The sequence below is a fragment of the Pseudorca crassidens genome, chromosome X (assembly GCF_039906515.1).
Source record: "Pseudorca crassidens isolate mPseCra1 chromosome X, mPseCra1.hap1, whole genome shotgun sequence".
NCBI classification, from domain to species: Eukaryota; Metazoa; Chordata; class Mammalia; order Artiodactyla; family Delphinidae; genus Pseudorca; species Pseudorca crassidens.
Genome location: NC_090317.1, coordinates 41,017,556 through 41,040,599, shown reverse-complemented (window position 1 = coordinate 41,040,599; position 23,044 = coordinate 41,017,556). Strand labels below are relative to the sequence as shown.

The window sequence follows — 23,044 nt, the reverse complement described above, 5'->3', positions numbered from 1 at the left end:
CCCCTCACTCCTCCTCTGAACAAAGAGCAGCTGGTTCAGATTAAACTCATGGGCACACACACACACACACACCACTTCCCTACCTCCGGGTTTGAAGGGCAAAATGGAGAATGTAAGGTTGCAAAGAACAGAAGGTATTCTGAGAAACAAGCTAGGATTGTAGAAGAGATTTTCCACCATCTCTAGCACATTATCTTTGAAGCATTTATATATTTATATATATATATAATATATATATATATATTATATATACATAGACCCCCTACTTGTTTAGTAGTTGGAAACTGGGGGAAAAGCAAACCAAACCCGTAAATACAGTGACCTTCATTAAAAGGTTCCATTTCTCTTTTCATCAACCCGCTGATTGCTTGTTCACTTAAGAGTACTAGCCTTGAAGCCTGCCTTGAATTAAATGATTAAGTAAATAAAAATAACTGAACTACACCTAAGCTCTTAAGAAGTCAGAGTTTATATAGCTAACAGAACACTGTAAGTAATGATGAGGGGAAAGAAAAGTATTAGAAGATTTTTTTTTCATTTTTATTTTTAAGGCAACAAGCCTTCTGAGTGTGCAATACAAGAAAATAAAATGTGATGTACCTTAGTGAAAGACTGGATCTTTGCTATACTAGGGTGCAAACCTAATGCTTTAAAGACTGGAAATGTCTTTGTTTTACTTTTTCTCTCTTTCTGTGATTTGTAGCCTACATTGAAGATCTCACAAGATGTGTTGAGCAAAGCAGAAGACTTATTATTGTGCTAACTCCAGACTATATTCTCAGACGAGGATGGAGTGTTTTCGAATTGGAAAGCAGACTCCATAACATGCTAGTCAGTGGAGAAATCAAAGTGATTTTGATTGAATGTACAGAATTAAAGGGGAAGGTGAATTGCCAGGAAGTGGAATCACTAAAGCGCAGCATCAAACTTCTGTCCTTGATCAAGTGGAAGGGACCCAAGAGCAGCAAATTAAATTCTAAGTTTTGGAAGCACTTAGTATATGAAATGCCCATCAGGAAAAAAGAAATGCTTTCTCGGTGTCATGTTCTGGACTCCGCAGAACAAGGACTTTTTGGAGAACTCCAGCCTATACCATCTATTGCCATGACCAGTACCTCGGCCTCTCTGGTGTCATCTCAAGCTGACCTCCCAGATTTCCACCATTCAGATTCGATGCAAATGAGGCACTGTTGCAGAGGTTATAAACACGAGATGCCAACCACCACCTTGCCAGTACCTTCCTTAGGCAACCACCACACCTATTGTAACCTGCCTCTGACACTACTCAATGGACAGCTACCCCTTAATAATGCCCTGAAAGATACCCAGGAATTTCATAGGAACAGTTCCCTGCTACCTTTATCATCCAAAGAGCTTAGCTTCACCAGTGATATTTGGTAGCGGAAAATCTGAAGTCTTCTGAACAGCTATGTGAGCATAAAAATTTCTGCTATACCAAGCAAAAAGTACACCTAATAACATTGAGGTGCTGAAAAGGTGTTCAAAGAAAAAGGCACAGAAATCACTTTTGTATCTAATTTTTTTTGTTTACATTTCCAGAGTAGTGGGGGGATAGAAGGACCTGCTTTTGTAGTATAGTACATTGTTCCAATGTACAGTTTTGATTTCTTCCTTAAAAGAAAACAATATTAAATTCTATTCTATAGAGTAGGTTTTATGATACCACTTAGACTGCAAGTTTGGTAGGTAAGTTAATATTTATGAATATTTCAGTATTTACATGTTATTTGAAAGCAGGAAATTTAAAGACTTTAACTGAATTTGAAATTTCTGAACTAAGTTTTAAGGGGAAAAGAGAACTTCTATAGAGTAACCAAAAATCAGGAATTATCAAGAAAGAAGTGTTGAGGCATCCCAAGTGGAAGATTGTTTGTAGAGGAAGATCAGTTAAGAAAAAATCTGATTGAAACGTTTAGAACTTCTTCAACATAATGGACAACTTCTGTGTACTAAATCAACACTCATAATGAGAGTTTTTAGTTTTATTAGGGAAGCACATCTTCTGTAGGCAAACTGGTAGGTAGATAAACAATGTACATTTCTTAAGCAAATGAATAGGCTGTTCTTTTAGGATGGTGTTAAACAAATCTTATGGCATTTTAGCCTATTAACAAAGTTTTACACATTTGAAAACACATTTTAAGTTATGCATTTTATTGCTTGCTAAAAAATTCAGATTTGGATTTTTTCCAAATGATCTCTTGACCTGCTATAAGCTTTATATGAAGATGCTCACATCTTCCTACTTTTATTTCAACATCGTTGGAGTTTGAATTTAAATAAATATTGACTGCAAGAGTCAGCAGTAGAAAAGAAATGAAACAATATTCACAGATGAAGTACTAAATGATTCAAGTTTACCAGTGTTAGAGCAGCAATTGCAGTGATTCTCATCTGAAATTTAGTTGTGAAACAGACTATTCTGTACATACACAATATCTGCTTGGCCATGTGTGCAAGGCTCCTTCAGAAGTATCTCTATTCCTGATGCTTCAATATGTATATTTTATAGACTAAACTTCTCTACCCTCACATTGTGACTGTGACTGTACCATATCAGAAAATTCCTGTGAATATCTAACATATTATGAATTTGCTGAAAGGAATGTGCCCCTATTCTAATATTTATTGTGAATTACTACTTTATGTTCTTTCTGATTAATTTTGTGCTCTCCACAAAGATTCCTGTGGGGGGTCAATTGTTAATTGAATTTCATTCTGGCATTTTGTATATGGTTCTTAAGTCATGTTTTGGGGCAAATATAAACAAGTACAAATGTACACAGTGTGTAAGAATTTTCCCAGTCCTTGTAATTGTGAAACTCAAATGTGTAAGAGAACATTAGGTAACATGTTTTGATTATTTCTTTCAACCTCTTTACATGACTGATTCCCTATAAAACCATTCCCTATGGTTTTGTTCAAAGTACTTGTTTTTCTGCTGCTTTTCTATATCCAGCTGCTCAGAAAATGCATTATGCACCAACAGTATGTGAAACCTTAGCAGTGATACATGTTCATTTCACAGTGGGACAATTAGTTGCTCCTTTAAAAAGTACTGTCCAACGCATAGGTGTTTCATAGATGTATTTTTTTCCACTGAGAAAAGTGATTTTTGCTTCTGTAGAAACTTTAGGTATTTCAAAATGGAAATTTATCGATTCTGAACTGTTTTCCAAGTGTTACAAAGTTGTATTTACTCTCATTGTTCTTTAGTGATATGTGTAATTACTAAGTTAATAACCTGCATGAAATGAGTAGTACATGTTTAAGTGACCAATTGTACTTTTTATTAGTTTGTTTTTCACAGAAGTCTAGATTAATTCAAATAGAATGTTCAGTGGTATTTTTAAACTAATAGTTCTGTATTGAGCATGCCAGTTCTGAAAATATAACATGGGTCTCTCTGCTTCCTTTATTTACAATGATTAAACGTGGGTAGCAATTTGAGTTGGCTGGCCACAATGTGTCCTTTCACTACTAGTAGGTAGTCAAAAACAGAGCATTCACACTTGTGTTGGGGAACTTGACAAGAAACCTTTTCTACCATTTTCAGGAACCAATGTGTACACTATCTATAAAAATTTATTTCTAGATGGCAATTCAAAATTCAATTTTCATCTGAGATTTTTTAAAAAGATATAGCCCATATGGACATAATAAGTATTTAGTCTAGAACATGATGCATTCTTCCAGTTGCTTTCACAGTGGGAAAAATTTTTCTTCTCAGTTTTTCACTGAAATGGATTTTGGAAATTTAGAAAAATACTGATGTAACTAGTTTCCATACATTCATAACAACTTTATATAGCTCATCCACCAACAGTATGCTTACTTTTTAAAATTGAGGCTATTTTAAGGTGAAAAATTCTGAAAATGTCAGAAATTATGAGACAAGTGAGAAATGCACAAAAGCAATAGATACATAGGAAATGAAAACTGCATTAAAAATAAACAACGCTCAGAGAGATGGACAACACATACATGGTTTTAATTTGACAAAGTGTGAAATCCAGCAGGTTTGGCAATCTATGTGCTCCAATCTAACTGGAGACTCTGAAAGGTAGCTGGATGGTTCTTGAAAAGACGTAAGAAGGTATCTCTTCTCATCCCCTCTAAGTCTTAATTGAATTAGATCCAAATATGTTCTGCTTTCAATCACTCTCATTTAAAAATGGGTAAAATGGCACTTGAGGGCTTCTGATAAGACAAACCCAACTTTTCATCATGTGAAAAGTTGATATTTTGTTGAAGATCTGTGGCTGTTTAAAAGTAGGAAATAGGCTTCAGTGAGAGGAGAAACAGTTCAGTTATGAAGGAAATTTATAGAAATTTATACAAGATTTTCAAGAGAACATGGAAATGAGTAGTATCCTATGTATTACCTCTGTAACAAGTTGGAAAATGGCTGGTGTGAGAAAGAAGGAAATCATGGCAAGTAAAAGAAGGAGACTCTCTGATGCACTTGGTGGTTGAAGGGCTTACAAGTATATAGAACCACTGGTTTCAAGCATTTACTGCCCCTTGGCATTTTATTTTTAAATAAATTAGCTGGTTTTCACCAAGTGTTTTCTAGAAGATTAAATAATGACCAAGGGAAATATCCTGAAAATTGCACATATAAATCTTTATGCTCCTTGTATTCATTTTCCAAGGTGAGGTAGTGATCTGATAAAACCAGAGTGAAGTTAAGACAGAAAATAGTTCCATAGTGTCCAGCTAAGTTTGAACACTTGCAATTGTTGTTGCTCTTTTCTGGGAGATAATTTAATGTAGAAAATTGTCTGGCTCAAATTTCTCTATGACTCATGCATTTTTGTTCTAAGATGTTTGATAGGAGGTCACAGTGTTGAACATCAAGGCACTCTGATGAATATACGGGGCTGTTTGATAAACAATAATTCACTTCAAACTCTTTCATATCAAATTTGTCCTTTTTAGAACTAAAATCAGCCATAGGCAATTTAAGAAGATTATTCAGCACTCTAATTGCTGTGAAATCAGAACTTGTAAAATCACCTACACCCATCAAAGCTTGTCTTCCCAAATGCTCACTGCTAGTTAATCAAACAAATTTCTCCAGATATTACTAAAGTCAATCGTGACTATTAGATGCCCACTGTGTACTCTCCACTACAAAAAGTATGATAGAAATATTTTTAAAAAATTGAAGTCCCTGTTCTCAAGTATTTTACACATCAAATGCAAGAAGAAAGGGGTATTTGCAGAACACGGTCCAGTGTAGAAAAATTAATATCGTACACACAGAGCTGATAAGTGAGGTGGGGTGATTCAGTCCTGAATTGGGCAAGAGTTAAGTTTGGAACAGAGGGAACAAGTAGTGAAAAAAAGGCAATTTCCCAAATGTGGAGAATAGCACATGTAAAGACTGAGGGGGAAATAAGTAAGTCCTATTAGGTGATGAGCAAATTTGGCTAGCAAGGGCAGAAATCTATGTGAGCGCATAATAAAAAATAAGGCTAGGAGAATCTCTGCAACATGCACCTGGTACGGAGAATTAGATGGAGGGAAACAATTGTGTCAGGGAGGCCAGTCGGGGGGCTGTTGTCATAGTCCACACGTGAGGTGATAAGAGATGGAGGGTGATGGCCTGGATATTCTCAAAAAAAAAGGAAAATTTGAGGATGAAGAGGAATAGGCAGGATGTGGGATGTGAAAAATGGAAATGAAGAGAAAACACAGTCAATAAAGACTCCAAAGTTCAGAAAATTTAGTTGTATCAAAGGAATTATTTTAGAATATTTAACTTACCTTCTTAACTGAGCACCCTCACACTGTAAAGACAAGGATAGAGACAACATAACAATAGGTATATTTGCTACTGGATCAAACCTGAAGTGTTTGCAGGAGAATATTTGTCAGGAAAGGCAAAGTGCTTCAGCAAATCTGATTTAGAAACAAAATTACATTTACTCCACTGAGTATAATCACAAAATCTTAAACAAGGAATTGATGGAATTTGATCATTTATATCTCATCTGATTCTCTTCAAATTCTTCACTTCACTTTGGAGTAAAGAATTATGATCTTAAAGATACTGAAGTTATTCAATCAGAGGAAACTCTAGGAGGCAGAGATTGGGGGTGTTTGCCATGAGTTTTAAAACAGAAAAAGCAACAATATCTTTGATGAATATAGATACAAAATCCCCAACAAAATATTAGCAAACCAGACTCAACAACACATAAAAAGTATCATACACCATGATCAAGTTGGATCCATTCCAGGGTCACAAGAATGGTTCAACATATGCAAATCAATGCGATATTACACATCAATAAAAGAAAAAAAACACATAAATTCAGCAAAAGCATTTGATAAACTTCAATATCAGTTCATAATAAAAATTCTTGCCAAAGTTGGTATAGAGGGAACATATCTCAACATAATAAAAGCCATTTATGACAAACACACAGCCAACATAATACTAAATGGTGAAAAGCTGAAAGCCTTCTCATTAAATTCTGGAATAAGACCAGGATGCACACTCTCACCAGTTCTATTCAACATAGTATTGGAAGTTCCAGCCACAGCAATCAAACAAGAAAAAGAAATAAAAGGTCTCCAAACAGGAAGGGAAGAGTAAAATTGTCATTATATGCTGATGACATGATACTCTATATAGAAAACCCTAAAGACTCCACACAAAAACTATTAGAACTGATAAATGAATTCAGCAAGGTAGCAGGATACAAGATTAATATACAGAAATCTGTTGCACTTCTTTACGCTAACAGTGAAATATAAGGAGAAAGTAAAAACAATCCCATTTAAAATCACATCAAAAAAATAAAATACCTAGGAATAAACCTAACCAAGGAGATGAAAGACTTATAGGCTGAGAACTATAAAACACTGATAAAAGAAATTGAAGATGATTCAAGGAAATGAAAATGTATGCCATGCTCTTGTATTGGAAGAATTAGTATAGTTAAAATGGCCATACTACCCAAAGCAGTCTACAGATTTAATGCAATCCCTATCAAATTACCCATGACATATTTTTACAGAGCTAGAATAATCCTAATCTTTATATGGAACTGCAAAAGACCCAGAATTGCCAAAGCAATCCTGAGGAAAATGAGTAAATCTGGAGGCATAACCTTTCCAGACTTCAGACAATACTACAAAGCTATAGTAATCAAAACAGTGTGGTACTGGCACAAAAACAGAAAAACAGACACATAGATCAGAATAGAACAGAATAAGAGCCCAGAAATAAACTAAAAATGGCTTAAAGACTTAAACATAAGGCATGAAACCATAAAATTCCTAGAAGAGAACATAGGCAAAACATTCTCTGACATAAATTGTACCAATGTTTCCTTAGGTCAGTCTACCAAGGCAGTAGAAATAAAAGCAAAAATAAACAAATGGGACCCAGTCAAACTTATAAGCTTTTGCACAACAAAGGAAACCATAAACAAAAAGACAACCTACAGACTAGGAGAAAATATTTGCAAACATTGCAACTGACCAGGGCTTAATTTCCAAAATATACAAACTGCTCGTACAACTCAACAAAAAACCAAACAACCCAGTCAAAAAATGGGCAGAAGACCTAAATAGACATTTCTCCAAAGAAGACATACAGATGGCCAACAGGCACATGAAAAGATGCTCAACATTGCTAATTATTAGAGAAATGCAAATCAAAACTACAATGAGGTATCACCTCACGTGGGTCAGAATGGCTGTCATCAAAATGTCTACAAATAATAAATGCTGGAGAGGATGTGGAGAAAAGGGACCCTCTTACACTGTTGGTGGGAATGTAAATTGGCGTAGCCACTATGGAAAACAGTATGGAGGTTCCTTAAAAAACTAAGAATTACCACATGATCCAGCAATCCCATTTCTGGGCATATATCCAGAAAGGTCGAAAGCACTAATCAGAAAAGATACATGCATGCCAATGTTCACAGTGGCACTATTTACAACAGGCAAGACATGGAAGCAACCTAAATGCCCATCGACAGATGAATGGATAAAGAAACTGTGGTATACATACATACATACATACATACATACACACACACACACACACACACACACATACATACACGCAATGGAATATTACTCAGCCATAAAAAAGAATGAACTAATGCCTTTTGCAGCAACATGGATGGACCTAGAGATTACATACTAAGCAAAGTCAGGCAAAGACAAATATCATATGATATCACTTATATGTGGAATCTAAAAAATAGTACAAATGAACTTATTTACAAAACAGATTCACAGAAATACAAAACAAACTTATGGTCACCAAATGGGAAGTTGGGGGGGGAGAGTAAATTGGGAGTATGGGACTGACAGATGCATGGTACCATATATAAAATAGATAAACAAGAGGGATCTACTGTATAGCACAGGGAACTATATCCCATGATAAATCATATTGGAAAAGAATATGAAAAAGGATATATATATATATATATATATAACTGAGTCACTATGCTGTACACCTGAAACTAACACAATATTGTAAACCAACTACACTTAAATTAAAAAGGTAATAGGAAAGAAGAAAAACAGAGAAAGTGGACAATGTTCACAAAGAGAAAAATGGGACATGTTGAAGTGTGTTGGAGTGGTGGGAGGGGGTGCAGAGAGTGGACTGTTGATGAACAATAAAGAATTAATAACCATATAAGTATTGAACACAAGGAACCAAATTTCCACCAAAATTGAAGGCAGAGTGATTACCATCTTTTAAAGTATGAAGAAATTTTATAAGGGACATCGTATTAGTAAGAATAGATAACTGTTGTTAAGGTCAATAACCCCAATCCTGCATGTATTGTTTTCTCAAATCAGTCCAATGAGGATTAGATGGGGTTATGAGGAGAGGCTCTGCTCCACAGTCAGAGATAGGGTTTTTCCATTTTGTTTCTCTGATATCCTCTAGGTCCAAGGAATCCTCACCATTTAGCCAGTAGATTGGTAAAGAAAGAGGACATGGAAGCTGGTACCAAATGGCCCATAAAAAACACTCATATGCCAAGAGGGCGGAAAGGGGGAGAGAGTTTAGGGGGTAGGAAATGTAGTCTAGCATTGCCCAGAAGGAAAAGGAAATGTAGCTTAATGAACATAGTCTCCATTAGTAAGATGCTGAGCAATTCTTTTCCATAATGCTAGAAGATTAAACTAAAAATAGGCAGGAAAGGGACTTCTCTGGTGGCACAGTGGTTAAAAGTCCACCTGCCAATGCAGGGGACACAGGTTCGAGCCCTGGTCCGGGAAGATCCCGCATGCCACAGAGCAACTAAGCCCGTGCACCACAACTATTGAGCCTGCGCTCTAGAGCCTGTGAGCCACAACTACTGAGCCTGTGTGCCACAACTACTGAAGCCCATGCACCTACAGCCCGTGCTCTGCAACAGGAGAAGCCACCGCGATGAGAAGACCGCGAACTGCAATGAAGAGTCACCCCTGCTCGCCGCAACTAGAGAAAGCCGGTGCACAGCAACAAAGACCCAATGCAGTCAATAATTAATTAATTAATTAATTTAAAATAGGCAGGAAAGTTATAGGAAGGAGAGCCTTTACTTTCTAAAGCAGAATACACCGACTAGATGAAGAGTTTCTGAAGATCAATGGTCATGTCTTATTCCTTGTTATAATCCAAGCACACGTAACAGTGCTGGTCACAGAGTAGACGCTCACATCACATTTCTTGATAAATGGACAAATAAATTTGAGAGCATCTGTGAACTTTTAATTCCTGGAGTCCTTAAAAATATAAGAGGAATTTTTTTTCTTTTGCTTCTTTCAACAAGTAATTTATTGTTTACAATTAAAAAAAAAGAAAAACAGATTATCTCTTTACATCCTGTCTAGGTCTAGAATTTTAGGATTCTAAGTCAATTTGTGGTTGGAGATCAAAGTTTCTTAAGCATTTTTCCAGTCAAAGAAATCATTCTTCCTCAGAACATTCAGACAATTTAGTTCTATGAGGCCACCCAATGTAGTTCATTGCTCCTAACCACATAGTCCTGTTTCTTAAATATATACTTTATATACTGACTTATTGCCAACAAAAACATTGTTTTTCTTTTTTGCAAAGGGTACTTTTATGCCGATAACTATCATATTGGGTGGAAGAATAGGAATTAGATTAACCTCCTTTACTGGGCAACTGGCGTGCCACAGTAGCAGGTCCACCAATTAATTCACTATGCAAAAATATCCAAGTTTCTCTCCTCTTTTGACATATTTTCTAGACAGTCAGTACATTGTAACCTGACCTTCTTGACAGAGGGAATGTGGGAAAATGAACAGAAAAATGAGAATGTCATCCATTTTCATCTTGGGCAAATTACTTAACTTTCTGTGACCCTATTTCCTCACCTGTAAAATGAGAATAATAATAATACACACAGGGTTGTTGTGAACATTGTGATTTAATGTTCTTAGCACATAAAGTGCTAAGAACAGTGTTTGACACAAAATAGTCACTATATAAGAGTTAATATTATAATAATTATAATTATTTTCATACAAAAATGGCACCACTGACCCACCATCCATAGGAAACACATTTTTATTTTACTTTCCAATTGGTAGAGATCAGCTATTCAGTTTCTTGCATGACTACCTGTAGGACCAAGGACACTCATTTTCCAGACAGCTGGCTGAGGCTAGAGGTGCATTCTGTGGTCATGGAAAAAATCAGAGCTAACTGGCCCATACAAGGAACAAACCTATGGTAACTTTGACCTCATTAGTAATGTGTTCTGAGCTAGACAAAAAACAGGACTCTCAGAACATGGATTATTCAGATTTGCTGTCCATGTTAATCAAAGTCCCCAGATGATTACTTGATATTCTCCTTCACTTTAGCTAGGTTTACATAAGACCAAAACATCTGGATGAGAAGTGAAAAAATGCAGATGCTTAAGCCACATGATGGGAAACATCCAGATGTCTCAGATTTTGGATTTGTCATTTTGTTCTTTGTTTTAAAAGAAAAAGAAGCCAAAAGAAAAAAAAATTCCACCATGGTTTGTCTATTTCCTTAACCTGGGCAAAACTGAACTACTTTTTTGTCGTAGAAATTTAAAATGCACCAAAGCTTATTAGGAATCTTGTTGATAATATCACTAGATGAGCTGTTTTCAAGAGGAGTTTTTTTTTTTTTTAACTTAAAAAAGACATCTGATTCACGAGTAGCATTTGTGAGAAGTGATGCTTTTCAGAGTGAGACAATATTTTGGAAGAGTTGATCATAATGAACTATCTGGGAAAGTGTGGCTGGGATGATACCAACAGTAAAGGACAGTTTGCTAAAGAAACTTCAGAAATATTATTTATTTCCCTAAGAGGATCTGAACTCAACTAAATAAGGAGTTAAGTCCAAAAGAATACATATAAATCTTTTCTTCTGGTTATGAAATGACTGGATATTTGCTACCTGAAAACCAACAAAAGGAGTTGACTATAAACAAAATAGGTAGCCATTTATGGAATGTGATTTTAAGGAAATCAAAAACCATGAGGAATTCCCTGAAATGCCTATCATTGGTGTTCTAAAATAATTTTAACTACGTTAAATCATAATATTCCCAGGGAGTTGCCACAATCTGGCCTTTATGATTCTACCAAACTCTTCTATCAGGAAGTAAAGTACATTTACTAGATACCACATTAACACAGGTATTAACTCATACGATTCTAGAGCTGAACAGGGACCTTCAAGGTCATCTATTTCAACCCCTTTATTTTACTTATGGGAAAACTGAGGCCCAGAAACTAAGTGACTTGCTCAAGTGACATGGAATACAAAAGCCTATAATTATGAGGCAATTAATGTATACATTTTCATAAAGGTGGAAGGAGACAGAGACAGAAAATAGAAAGGATTCTGGAATTCGTGAAAGCACTGGGTACACAGGAAATGCTGGGATTATGCTGAAGATAGGAGTAAGACTTAGATGGACACCAAGCAGAGGACCCAACAAGAATATGCTTCACCCATGAATAATTTTGTCAATATAAACAACACTACTTAACACAGATAGCTGCCTTTGCTCCATCTTCCACAGTGGTTAAAAACCATTGAGCATAATGTTGTTTGGGGCTTGGATCAGCTCATTTGACAGATGAAGATGTAAAGGTTTAAGCTTTCCCCCAAAGACTCAAATAAGGCATCAAATAACTAAGCTCAAATTTGGTGAGTTGGTTTTGATTATCAGGTGCTCAATTTCATAAGCACATGGCAAAAAAACAAAAACAAAAAAAAATCTTGCTTCAGATCAAAATGTATCTTTCCAAGGTCTCTAGCACTGTCTTTGGCAATATGTGTGGAGAAAATACAAATCAACTGTTCTCAAATGTTTTGAAAGTCACAGACAAAAAAATTTACAAAAATATTCTGCACACCTGTGTTTCCCCAAGTAGAAAAAACAAAAAGGAATTTTCTCTTCAGAGTTCCCTGGTCTTCTTGAAAGTACTCCCATATAATGAAAAAAAAAAGCCTAAATTAGGATGTAACCTCAAGTATTAGGACCAAAATACATATAATTGTTCACTGATTACAATTATCACATGATGGCCATTTTGTCTAACACAGTTGAAACCTACCAGGGAATTAAAATGTATTCATTAAAGAGAAATATAGAATATCAGTATAGAATTCAGAGTTCTACCATTGCACCATACCCAACCATTTATCATTTCAATTTAAAAACAGTAATGCTGCCAGTGGAAACAGAAAACAAGTTGTCAGCATTTTTCCTTGAGCACGATGAAACCACAAAGCCGTAGACTAGGCAGTAAAATTTGTTTAAAAAGCTCAACGTTTCAAGACAAGCCAGATTATTATGGGAGATATACTGTAAACTACTCATCTAATTTGTTTTGCACTGATGCCAATTCACATGAAATTAGCTTTATTAGGTTGAAATATTTGTTTTTTCCTTCCCTTCCCTTTCCTTTCTTTTAATGTGAGCAAACCCAGTTCTGAGCCACATTGTGGAGGATGAGGGTCATTGATCTCCTTTGTTTTTCAGCTCCAGTTACAACCCAGGATGATTAAAACTGGTGAGGCCAAGGCTAGGTTTTATTTCTCCATTCATGGCGGTTCTTTAAACATTTTTTCTACTTCTCTACCATTGGTTTCCTTTAATCTTTTAAAACATGGAATGTTAGGATTGGAAGAGTCCTGAAAGATCATCTAATCCTCTTATTTTAAAGAGGGGGAAACTGAGACTCAGAAAGGTTAAGTGACTTATCCAAGGCCAGAGAGCTAATTAGTGACAGAGGCAAAAGTAGAATCCAATATTTCTATTTGACCTCTCTTTCCACTATTTCAGTCATGCTCTCAGCAATTCATAAACTGGATCCTTAAGATATTTATCCATCCATCCACCTTTTCAGGTGGAGGGCAGCCAATGTTTTGCCAATTCATATAACTTTAAATCTTTTCAAACGTCTTTATGTCATGTGGATTCATCTGTGAGATTTTAAAATGTTTAATCAAATATACTACATGCACAAAGGGACTGGAATCAATTGAAAAACTTCCTCCCCACAACCACCACCACCACTTGCAGGAGAGAAGATATATTAGTCTGGAGTATAGAAACTTAACTTACTTAAGTTTGGTCTTCTTAGCCCAAGCAAGTTGGGGACATTTTCTAGATACTGTAAATCAGTATTTGGATTATGCTATTCTGATTGAAATGAGTGATTGTATATGAGAAATACTATGAGCACCAACTCTGGAGCCAGACTATCTGGATTCAAATTCCATATTTGAAATTACTGGCTTTGCAGAATTTAGTTAAATTCTCAATACCTCAGTTTCCTCAGCTGTAAAATAGAGATGAGGAAGTGATTATAACAATAGTGCTCACATTATGGAATCATTGAGAAGTTCAAATGAACATGTAAAGTGCTTAGAAGACAGCCTCACATATAGTAGTTGCTATAAAAGAGTTAGCTATTACTTGTATTTTTCTCTCTGCTGTATAGGGGAAAAATGTTGGCTCATCAAATTAATGTCCAACATTGACCATTACAGGGACTATTTTAAAGGATTCTAAACATGAAATATGTGTAAGGTAGGGTACTGTTAATTACTAGTCATGCCTGTTATTCAAAGATGACTAACACATCCTTTCCTTGAAAATTTCAAAGCCTTTATTCCAATTACTATTGTTATTTCAAACATCATTTTTTTCACATTAGAAAGTGATTCAGACTTTTCACTGATTCAGTAGATAGATCTTCCAACTACTCTTGAATTACTGAGTTGTAACTATACCTCAACACTCCCTTCTCCCCCAAAATAACAACAAACCTAGACATTTTTAAGAAAGAAGTTTTTCAACCTGCCTAGTCCCCTGGATTTTCTACTCACAAGATATCAACAGGTTTGAAAGGCCAAAATAGTAAAGAGGAAGTTCACCAGGTCAACAAGCCATTACATAGTTGTGGCTTTTAGGCAATCAGAAGTTGAAATGAGTCAATAGTGTGATGTAGCTTCTTAGAAAGCAAATGCAGTGTTAGAAGAGAGCAATACAAAGAGAATGCCCAGTTCAAAGGAGGGACTCAGCACTAGTCAGACCACATCTTGTAGGCTGTGTTCATTTCTGGGCACCCACATTCTAATGGGAAGTCTATCAGTCTAAAGACATTTCAGAATAAGATAGTCCAGATTGTGAAGTTTCTAAAATCATGCCAAGGAGGGATGTTTGAATAAACTGGAAATGTTTTTTTCCTGAAAAAGAGAAAATTTAGCCAGAATATGATGTGGAAACAAAATTAGACATATACAGTGCAGTACCAAGGGGAGAACCAAGATAATGAGTAGAAGTCATGAGGAGGCAAATTTAGGCTTAGGATCAGAAAGCTCTAAGGATACAAAATACCCATAAATGGAATGGGCTGCCTTGCAAAACAGTAAACTCTGTCACTGCAAACTGTCAGAGATTGGGAGAATGCAGAAAGGATTTCTACCTTAAGTGTGAGGTTAAAGTACTCGATATCTAAGAATATTTTCAACTGGGATCTATGATTATAGTTCCATGACTATATGCTCAAATAGTGAAATACCCATCTAGCTGATCTCTCTTCTAATCCACCTTGAACACTATTATTACTACACTCGTCAGACTAATCTTTTCACTCAATTTTTATTTACTACATTCCACCTCCCCTTCTATTTCACACACATGCACGTAATTGTTTAGACATAGATGGAGTTCACTGTGTGCCAGGCACTGTTATAAACACTATATGTACACATACAAACACACTTTATACATGACTGATTCTTATCTCCTGAATTGGGTCCAAGTCTCTTTTCTGACACTTTGCACCTCCTACTACATGAACTTCTCCCTCTTGGCAACTTTATCCCTCCCTCTTCTCCAAAATATATTCTCAACTATTGAAGACATCCTAACTAAGTCAAACTCATATTTCATTCTATGCCTTTGTATGTACTGTATTTCTTCCTGAAATTCTTTTAATCCTTCCATCCACAAAATTAACTGACATTCATCTTTCAGGGCCAAGTTCTAGTCCATCTTTTGCCTAACACTTTCTTTGGCTATTACAAGTCCACTGTGTCTCCTGTTTCTCTGAATTTGTAAATATAGCACTGTCTTATTTTCAATCTCTAATTTTATGTAATCCACAATTTTCCAAATAAGGAAATTATATTGCCCCCAAATAAAGTGACTTGTCCAAGGTATCCCAGCATATTAGTAGCAGAGCCATAAAGAGAACTCAAACATCTGTTTTTGGTCTGGGTGTTTTAGCATGTAATTGTTTTTCGGTTTTGGTTTTTTTGGGGTTGTTTTTTTAAACACCTTTATTGGAGTATAATTGCTTTACAATGGTGTGTTAGTTTCTGCTTTATAACAAAGTGAATCAGCTTTACATATACATATATCCCCATATCTCCTCCCTTTTGCGTCTCTGTAATTGTTTTTATATCTGCTTATTTAATCTTCTCAGGTGGATTCTAAATTTATGGAGGATAAGGAGTGCTTCATATTTAAAATTTTCTTCGTATCTTCAAAGAAATTACCACTTTGTTAGGCATATAATTACTGCTCACTAAGCTCTTGTTAATTGAGTCTACCTGGAAAGTTTTACTGCGCACTCTCTCTGCCAGGCACTGTTCTACTCACTAGGTCACTAAAGTGAACAAAACAAATACAAATGCCTGTCCCCATAGCACTTACATTTTAATGGATGGCCAATAAGCTCCCAGAAAAGAAGGGTTTGTTGAAACAATAGTTCATCTGACTTGCCCTTCTGTAAAACTTCCTTGCTCATCGCTAAATTGACTTGAACTAAACAACACAGGTCTTACCATGTGGAACAATTTTGGAAACTGGATTCTTTTCCGTGTATTTTAATACACCTATTAGAAGGGTCACCTGTCATGCTTGTGTGAATGAAAGTAAGTCCTGGAAGCTTCCAGTCTTGTCCAGTCTAACTAGTTATATCCAATCTAACTAGATCCAAACCAAGTTGACCACCAGTAAGAAAAGAATGCCTGTATTTGGTGATCTCTGCCTTTTGGTTTTGTACCTTTAAATGAAAGTCCAACCACCCTATCTCTAGGACTCAGAGATATCATTTTAAGTCAGCAAAGGTCAGAAATTACTAGTCAACATGAAAATTGAAATCAATCAGTAGATATTATTATATGCTGAACATTGTGCATGTAAAGTTTAAATCATGGTCCCTGCTTTTATGATCCTAGACAAGAAATGTACCAAGTATGAAATATAAGCACTTCATATGTAACCCTCCCCCATCTCACCAAGGCAAACATATGCATAGCGTATAGTATTGGGGAAGGGGATGATTTAAGGGCAGAAATTAGAGCTCCAAGTTGACAAAAGCTGAAAGTGCCCTACTTCTGATATTGTGCCTCAATGGGTGAAACTGTTTCTGAGAGTGTAGCTTAAGAAGTTGAAGAAACTTTTTCTCCCCACTTTTTACTTCCCCCACAGACCAATGCAGACTATGGAATGTAAGTCCACAAACCACCACATCTCCACTCTTTACCTTGTGAGGAGGCCAAAAATGTTTAGCTATGTCAGTGGGTCCAATAGCCAAACCTCATATTTTTATGCATAAATAATTGGGAGTATGTGTAACACTCTGTCCTCAGGGTATTCAGGGACTGGGAGGGTGTAAATCATTTTAGAGTGCTGAATAAATGCAGATTGATAAAGAAATGTACACAGGTTTACACATATAAATTCACAGATATTAATATGCTGGAACATTTTCCCCAGCAACCTACAAATAACAACTGGACCTCAAATATTTGAAAAAGATTTATAAGTCCAGCAACAGTTCCTTTGCTGTTTCTCCTTTAGGAGCTACAACTGGTGTTTTTTATGTGATTTCTAACAGCTCAGCTAGTAGTCTGTAAGTTCCAGCAGCTTGAACAAGGAGACTCAATCTCTAGGTGTGAGGGTGTAATTCCAAAACCAGTTTTTTACAGTCCAGAAAGTTCTAGTCTCATTTCATGAGAGCTCCCCAAAGAAAAAGAAAGCTCCTCTTGAGAAGAAACTCCTTTTCAGGCCAGAGACACTTTATTTTCTGAAGAAGTCTCTTAAGGCAGATTTGTCTAGGTTTGTATACAGTGATAGTTCTGAACATATTTTTGGCTCATAGACCATGTTGAGAATCTGGTGAAATTTATGGATTCGATTCCTCAAAAAATATATGAATATACATAAGTTTGCTCAGCTCACAAATCTGAGAGGCTTCATGTATTTCCAGAAGCCCATCTATGTGTGCCATTAAGGGCCAGTGGTCCCTTATTAAGAGTGCCTCCTCTAGAAGTTGAAAATTAAATATGGGAAGGATGGGATGCATAATAAGAGAAAAGGTAGGGAGTATAGCATAACACTTTCAAGTAAAACAAAAATGCAAATGATACAAGCAATCTAGAATTAGAGCTGAGATAGTCCCATCCCAGGAACAAAACAAAACAAAAAAGAATGCAAGGAGTTGTTACAAAAATGAGCTTTTTTACTTTACAAAAATAAAAGCAGAATATGCTTAAAGATATTCTTGCAGAATGTAGAAACTGTGACCCTTGGCTGCTATCATTTTTTTCTATTTTTCTTGCCAAACAAATGTTATGAAAGAATATCTCCAGGCATTCACTCTACCCTGAGGGTTAAAAACATGTACAGGATGGAAACTGGCAGAGTGCTGGGGTTGGCGGACTCATCTGCCTCGCTAAAGCTTCTAGAGACCTTCAAGGGCTCTAGGGATGAGGGAGTTGTCTTTTTTAGAGAAAATCAGGTCACAAAAGAAGTGTCCAAGTCTTCAGAACAATTGAGCCATGGTAGCAGATACAAGTAGTAAAAAAGTTCTTCGGTGTAGATCCCATGATCTCAGAATGCTGTATTTTACATTAAGAGCATCTACAGGAAATACTCTTGCCAGCACAAATAATCAGGAACCTTTCTGAACTGGAGAAGCTGGGAACAAAACAGCAGAGACATTATATCTTGGGAGGAGATAGATGATTAAGGCTTTGAGACAGGATTCCTTGAAGCTAAAATTCTCAAAAAGAATTCTATGGCAGCTGAGATCACTCTCAGATATTACTAGATTTCCAAGGGTGTTTTCATTATTTTCTTGCCTCCAAGAAAACCAACATCATACTGTCTTTTGCATAACATACATTTATGAATTCCTCTTATAGGCCCTGCAATTTCCCAGGCAGAAAATAACATAGCAGAGAGCATAGTGGATAAGGTTCCTGTCCTTAAGGAACACAGTCTAGTGTGGAAGTTAGAAATTCAAGCATGCAATTATAATTACCTGTCCTAAGTGGACTAATAGAAGTATGTACAAGATATTAGTTTTTCCTTCTGCTATTCTACCTAAGTCTTCTTGAAGAGGTGATACTTTGACTTAGGTCTCAAAAGAAGAGTAAAAGTGTGCTATGTGACCAAGGAGAAGAACATTCCAAAGAAAATGTACAGAAAATACAAAGAGAACAAGAAATGAAATAAAATTCATATCTGGAGATGTGCAAACAGGATACTGTTGCTGAAGCATAACATGCGACAAGTTAAACAGAAGAAATTTAGCGTTTCAGTTAGACTCATTGATTTTCAATAGCCATGATCTATGGCACCCAAGAGAGTTATAATTAGGGATTAGGTTGACCCAGATGACTTTAAGAGCCTTTTAACTGGACATTGGGGCTCTCAACTGGCTAATACTGTTTTTTAAAAATATATACCTTTACCTCAAAGAGGTGTTTTTCTGTATCTTCTGCCCTCTAAAACCCAATTCATTTCAGAGTGCAAAATGTGAACCTCACTGCTATAACACACATTCCCACAAAAGCAACATGAATGTGACAGCCTACTAAAGAAGCCAGTAGAGTTCCTTGATAAACCAATAAGAAAAAAATTTTTAACATTTTTGAGGTTAAATTCATGTAACATACAATTAACCATTTAAAGTGTACAATTAAGTGACATTTAGTACATTTAGAATGTTTTGTGTGTGACCAATACCTCTATCTAGTTCCAAAACATTTTCATCACGCCAAAAGAAAACTCCATACCCATTAAGCAATCACTACTACTTCCCTCCTCCCCCCAGCCCTTGGCAACCACCAATCTGCTTCCTGGCTCTATGTATTTACCTATTCTGGTTATTTAATATAAATGGAATCATTCAATATGTGACTTTTTGTGTCTGGCATAATTCAGTTAGCATCACATATTCAATGTTCATCAATACTGTAGCATGTATTAGTACTTCACCCCTTTTAATGGCTGAATAATATTACGTTATATGGATATACCACATTTTGTTTATCTCCTCATAAGCTGATGGACACTTGGGTTGGGTTGTTTCCACCTTTTGGTATTGTGAATAGTGCTGTTATGTACATTCATGTATAGGCTTTTTTCTTAAACATCCATTTTCAGTTCTTTTGGGTATATACCTATGAGTGGAGTGGAATTGCTGGGTTCTGTATTAATTCTATGATTAACTTTTTGAGGAACTGCTAAACTGTTTTCCTGCAGCTGCATCATTTTATATTCCTACCAGCAATATATGAGGGTTCCAATTTCACCACATCCTCACCAACGCTTACTGTTTTCAGGGTTTTTTTTTAAGTTATGGCCATCCAAGTGGGTGTGAATAAGGTAGGATATGCCACAATACAAGACAGGGAGAGAAAATAAATAGACTCCAAATACACTCTGACGGGCAATCACATCAACTAGTGGAAAATTTCGTTGGTCTCTGGACTAGAGCATTAAAATCTGTGGACATTTAGCACCACTGGTTAAAAACCATGAATATCAATAAGTCACAAGTATCACACTTTCTAAAAAAAAAGACTGTTTACTTCATTCTGGAGATAAGGAGATGTGTATATATATATATATATATATATATATATATACACACACACACACACACACTCAACCCAAATCCTCGAAAGGAGAGTAAAGTGTATAACCATATCTAGCTACACAGCCAGAAAAAGAAAGAAAACCACACTGAAATCTCATGATGACAAGTTAGAACATCTTTATCTTCTATGAAGAATGTACTTCTTCATTAACATTAAAGCCTATAGATGCTATTTGTTCTGTCAAAATCTCATTTTTATAAAATATCTGATCCTGTTAAACCCTGGGGCCAGCTCAGGATTTCTTTATCATCAATTAGAGCTACAATAATTTTCCAGTGATTTCAATTCTGAGCACACTCCTGAGGGAACTAAGCTGCTTGAGCCGGGTGGAGAGCACAGAGCTTTGTATGAAAATTTTAGTATTGAGGAGTCTCTGGCAAGCCAAAGCAGCTGGATGAGCAGCATAGAGAAATTCATAAGAACCTAGGACCAGATTAATGACAATCTCTTACTTCCAGAAAACCAGGCCAGCAAATATTTGCCAAAATTAATTATCCCACAGATGAGCCCCACAGCCAAAAGCACATAAAATCCAGAGAGACCAAAATTTGAGCTCCATTTTGTCCTTAAATATATACATTGTATAAGTTGTAAATGATACCAAAGGTCAGCTAGTGAAGAAACTTCTAGGTATTTAGGTCTTTCTATGAGTCCAGGTATACAAACCAAGACCTAAGGAAGAGCTTCTTGAAGAGCTAAGGGACAGGAAAACATAATGGAATACTGAATAAAGGTGAGGTAGGGTGGATAAAGTTTCCACCTGTGAAGTTCTTAAAAAAAAAAATGTAATCATCTGTTGTTATTGGGCCTGCCATAGATATAAGAATCGATGGTGCCTTCCTTCATGGAGAGTAATTTGATGGATGTTTGGGAAAGTTCACCCCCTGAACAAAAACAAAACAAAACAAAAAAATCCACCCTATTAGTCTGCCTTAGTACCTGAGTATTTCAACATCAGACTCATTCTTTCAGGTTTAAGCATTGTCTCCAGAGGACCTCAGAGTCAATATATTAATTTAAAATAGGCCAAGATCAACTCAAAAATTTTGCCCTAGAGAAATGTATTTATAATAACACTTTAAATAACATGATACTTGAATTTATATAGTATTTACTTGTGTGGAGTACTATGATAAATATTTTAGGTGCATTATCTCATTTAGTCTACACTATGAGGAGGGTAATATTATTTTTGTCTTGCCAATGGGGAGTCTGAGTCTCCAAGATGGTAAGGAGCTTGGGTAAATTAATACAATTTGCCAGTGATAAAACCAGAACGCATTATATATGTAAAGATTCTTAGTTAAGTAAGAAGAAAAATATAGAAAGCTCCATTTTTTTACCCAATGGATAGAATTAGGGGTGAATATTGCTATCACAAAATAAATTTTTCCCATTACAAAACATTCAGCATTCTTTAGAGAATCTGGCATATTTAAATGTTAAGAGGGAGAGACTTCTGGGAATGGAGTTTAGTGAGAAAAATTTAGCTAAACCATTAAAACAATTTTGAAGTTAGACTGCATGTTTCTGAAAGACAAGAACTTCACCATAATGTATATTGTATTCATTCTTCCATGACACTTGGAGTAGAAAGAAAACTAGAATTTCTTTTTCTAAATTATTGAGGTATAATTGGCATATAACATTTTATTAGCTTCAGGTGTACAACATGATTTGATATTTGTTTATGTTCCGAAATGATCACCACAATAAGTCTAGTAAATATCCATCACCATACATAGTTTCATTATTTTTCTTATGATGAGAACTTTTAGAATCTACTCTCTTAACAACTTTAAGATATGCAGTACAGTGTTATTAACTATAGTCACCATGATGTACATTAAATTCACATGACTTACTTATTTTTAACTGGAAATTTGTACCTTTTGACCCCATTTATCCATTTAACCCACGCCTCACACCAGGCCTCTGGTAACCACCAATATGTTCTCTGTATCTCTGAGTTTTTTTCTTTTTAGGTTCCACATATAAGTGAGATTATATGGTATTTGTCTTTCTCTGACTTATTTCGCATAGCATAATGCCCTCAAGGTCCATCCATGTTGATACAAATGGCAAGACTTCATTCTTTTTATGGCTGAATAATATTCCATTGTGTATGTGTGTAACATTTTCATTATCCATTCATCTATCCATGACATTTAAGTTATTTTCATATCTTTACTATTGTAAATAATGCTGCAATGAACATGAGGGTGAAAATATGTTCTGAGTTAATGTTTTTACTTTTTCCTGATAAATACCCAGAAGTGAAATTTCTGGATCATATGGTAGTTCTATTTTTTAATTTTTTGAGGAATGTCCATACTGTTTCCCATAATGGCTGCACCAGTTTATGTTCCCATCTTCAGTGCACAAGAGGTGACTTTTCAGAACCCTCTTGCACTGTTGGTGGGAATGTAAATTGATACATTCCCTCCCCTCCCACATAGCACAGGGAGATCAGCTCAGTGCTTTGTGACCACCTAGAGGGGTGGGATAGGAAGGGTGGGAGGGAGATGCAAGAGGGAGAGGATATGGGGATATATGTATATA

The 23,044-nt window shown here is 35.9% G+C and overlaps 1 protein-coding gene across 1 annotated transcript in view; it reads left to right on the top strand.

The window, feature by feature from the left end:
- The window catches only part of IL1RAPL2 (interleukin 1 receptor accessory protein like 2), a 533,285-nt gene extending 529,834 nt beyond the window's left edge, over positions 1–3,451 (top strand). The window contains exon 9 of the mRNA XM_067724491.1: positions 704–3,451. Coding sequence (XP_067580592.1) covers positions 704–1,401 — 698 coding nt within the window. The 3' untranslated portion in view covers positions 1,402–3,451. The remainder of the gene's footprint in view (positions 1–703) is intronic.
- Positions 3,452–23,044: the final 19,593 nt, after the last annotated feature.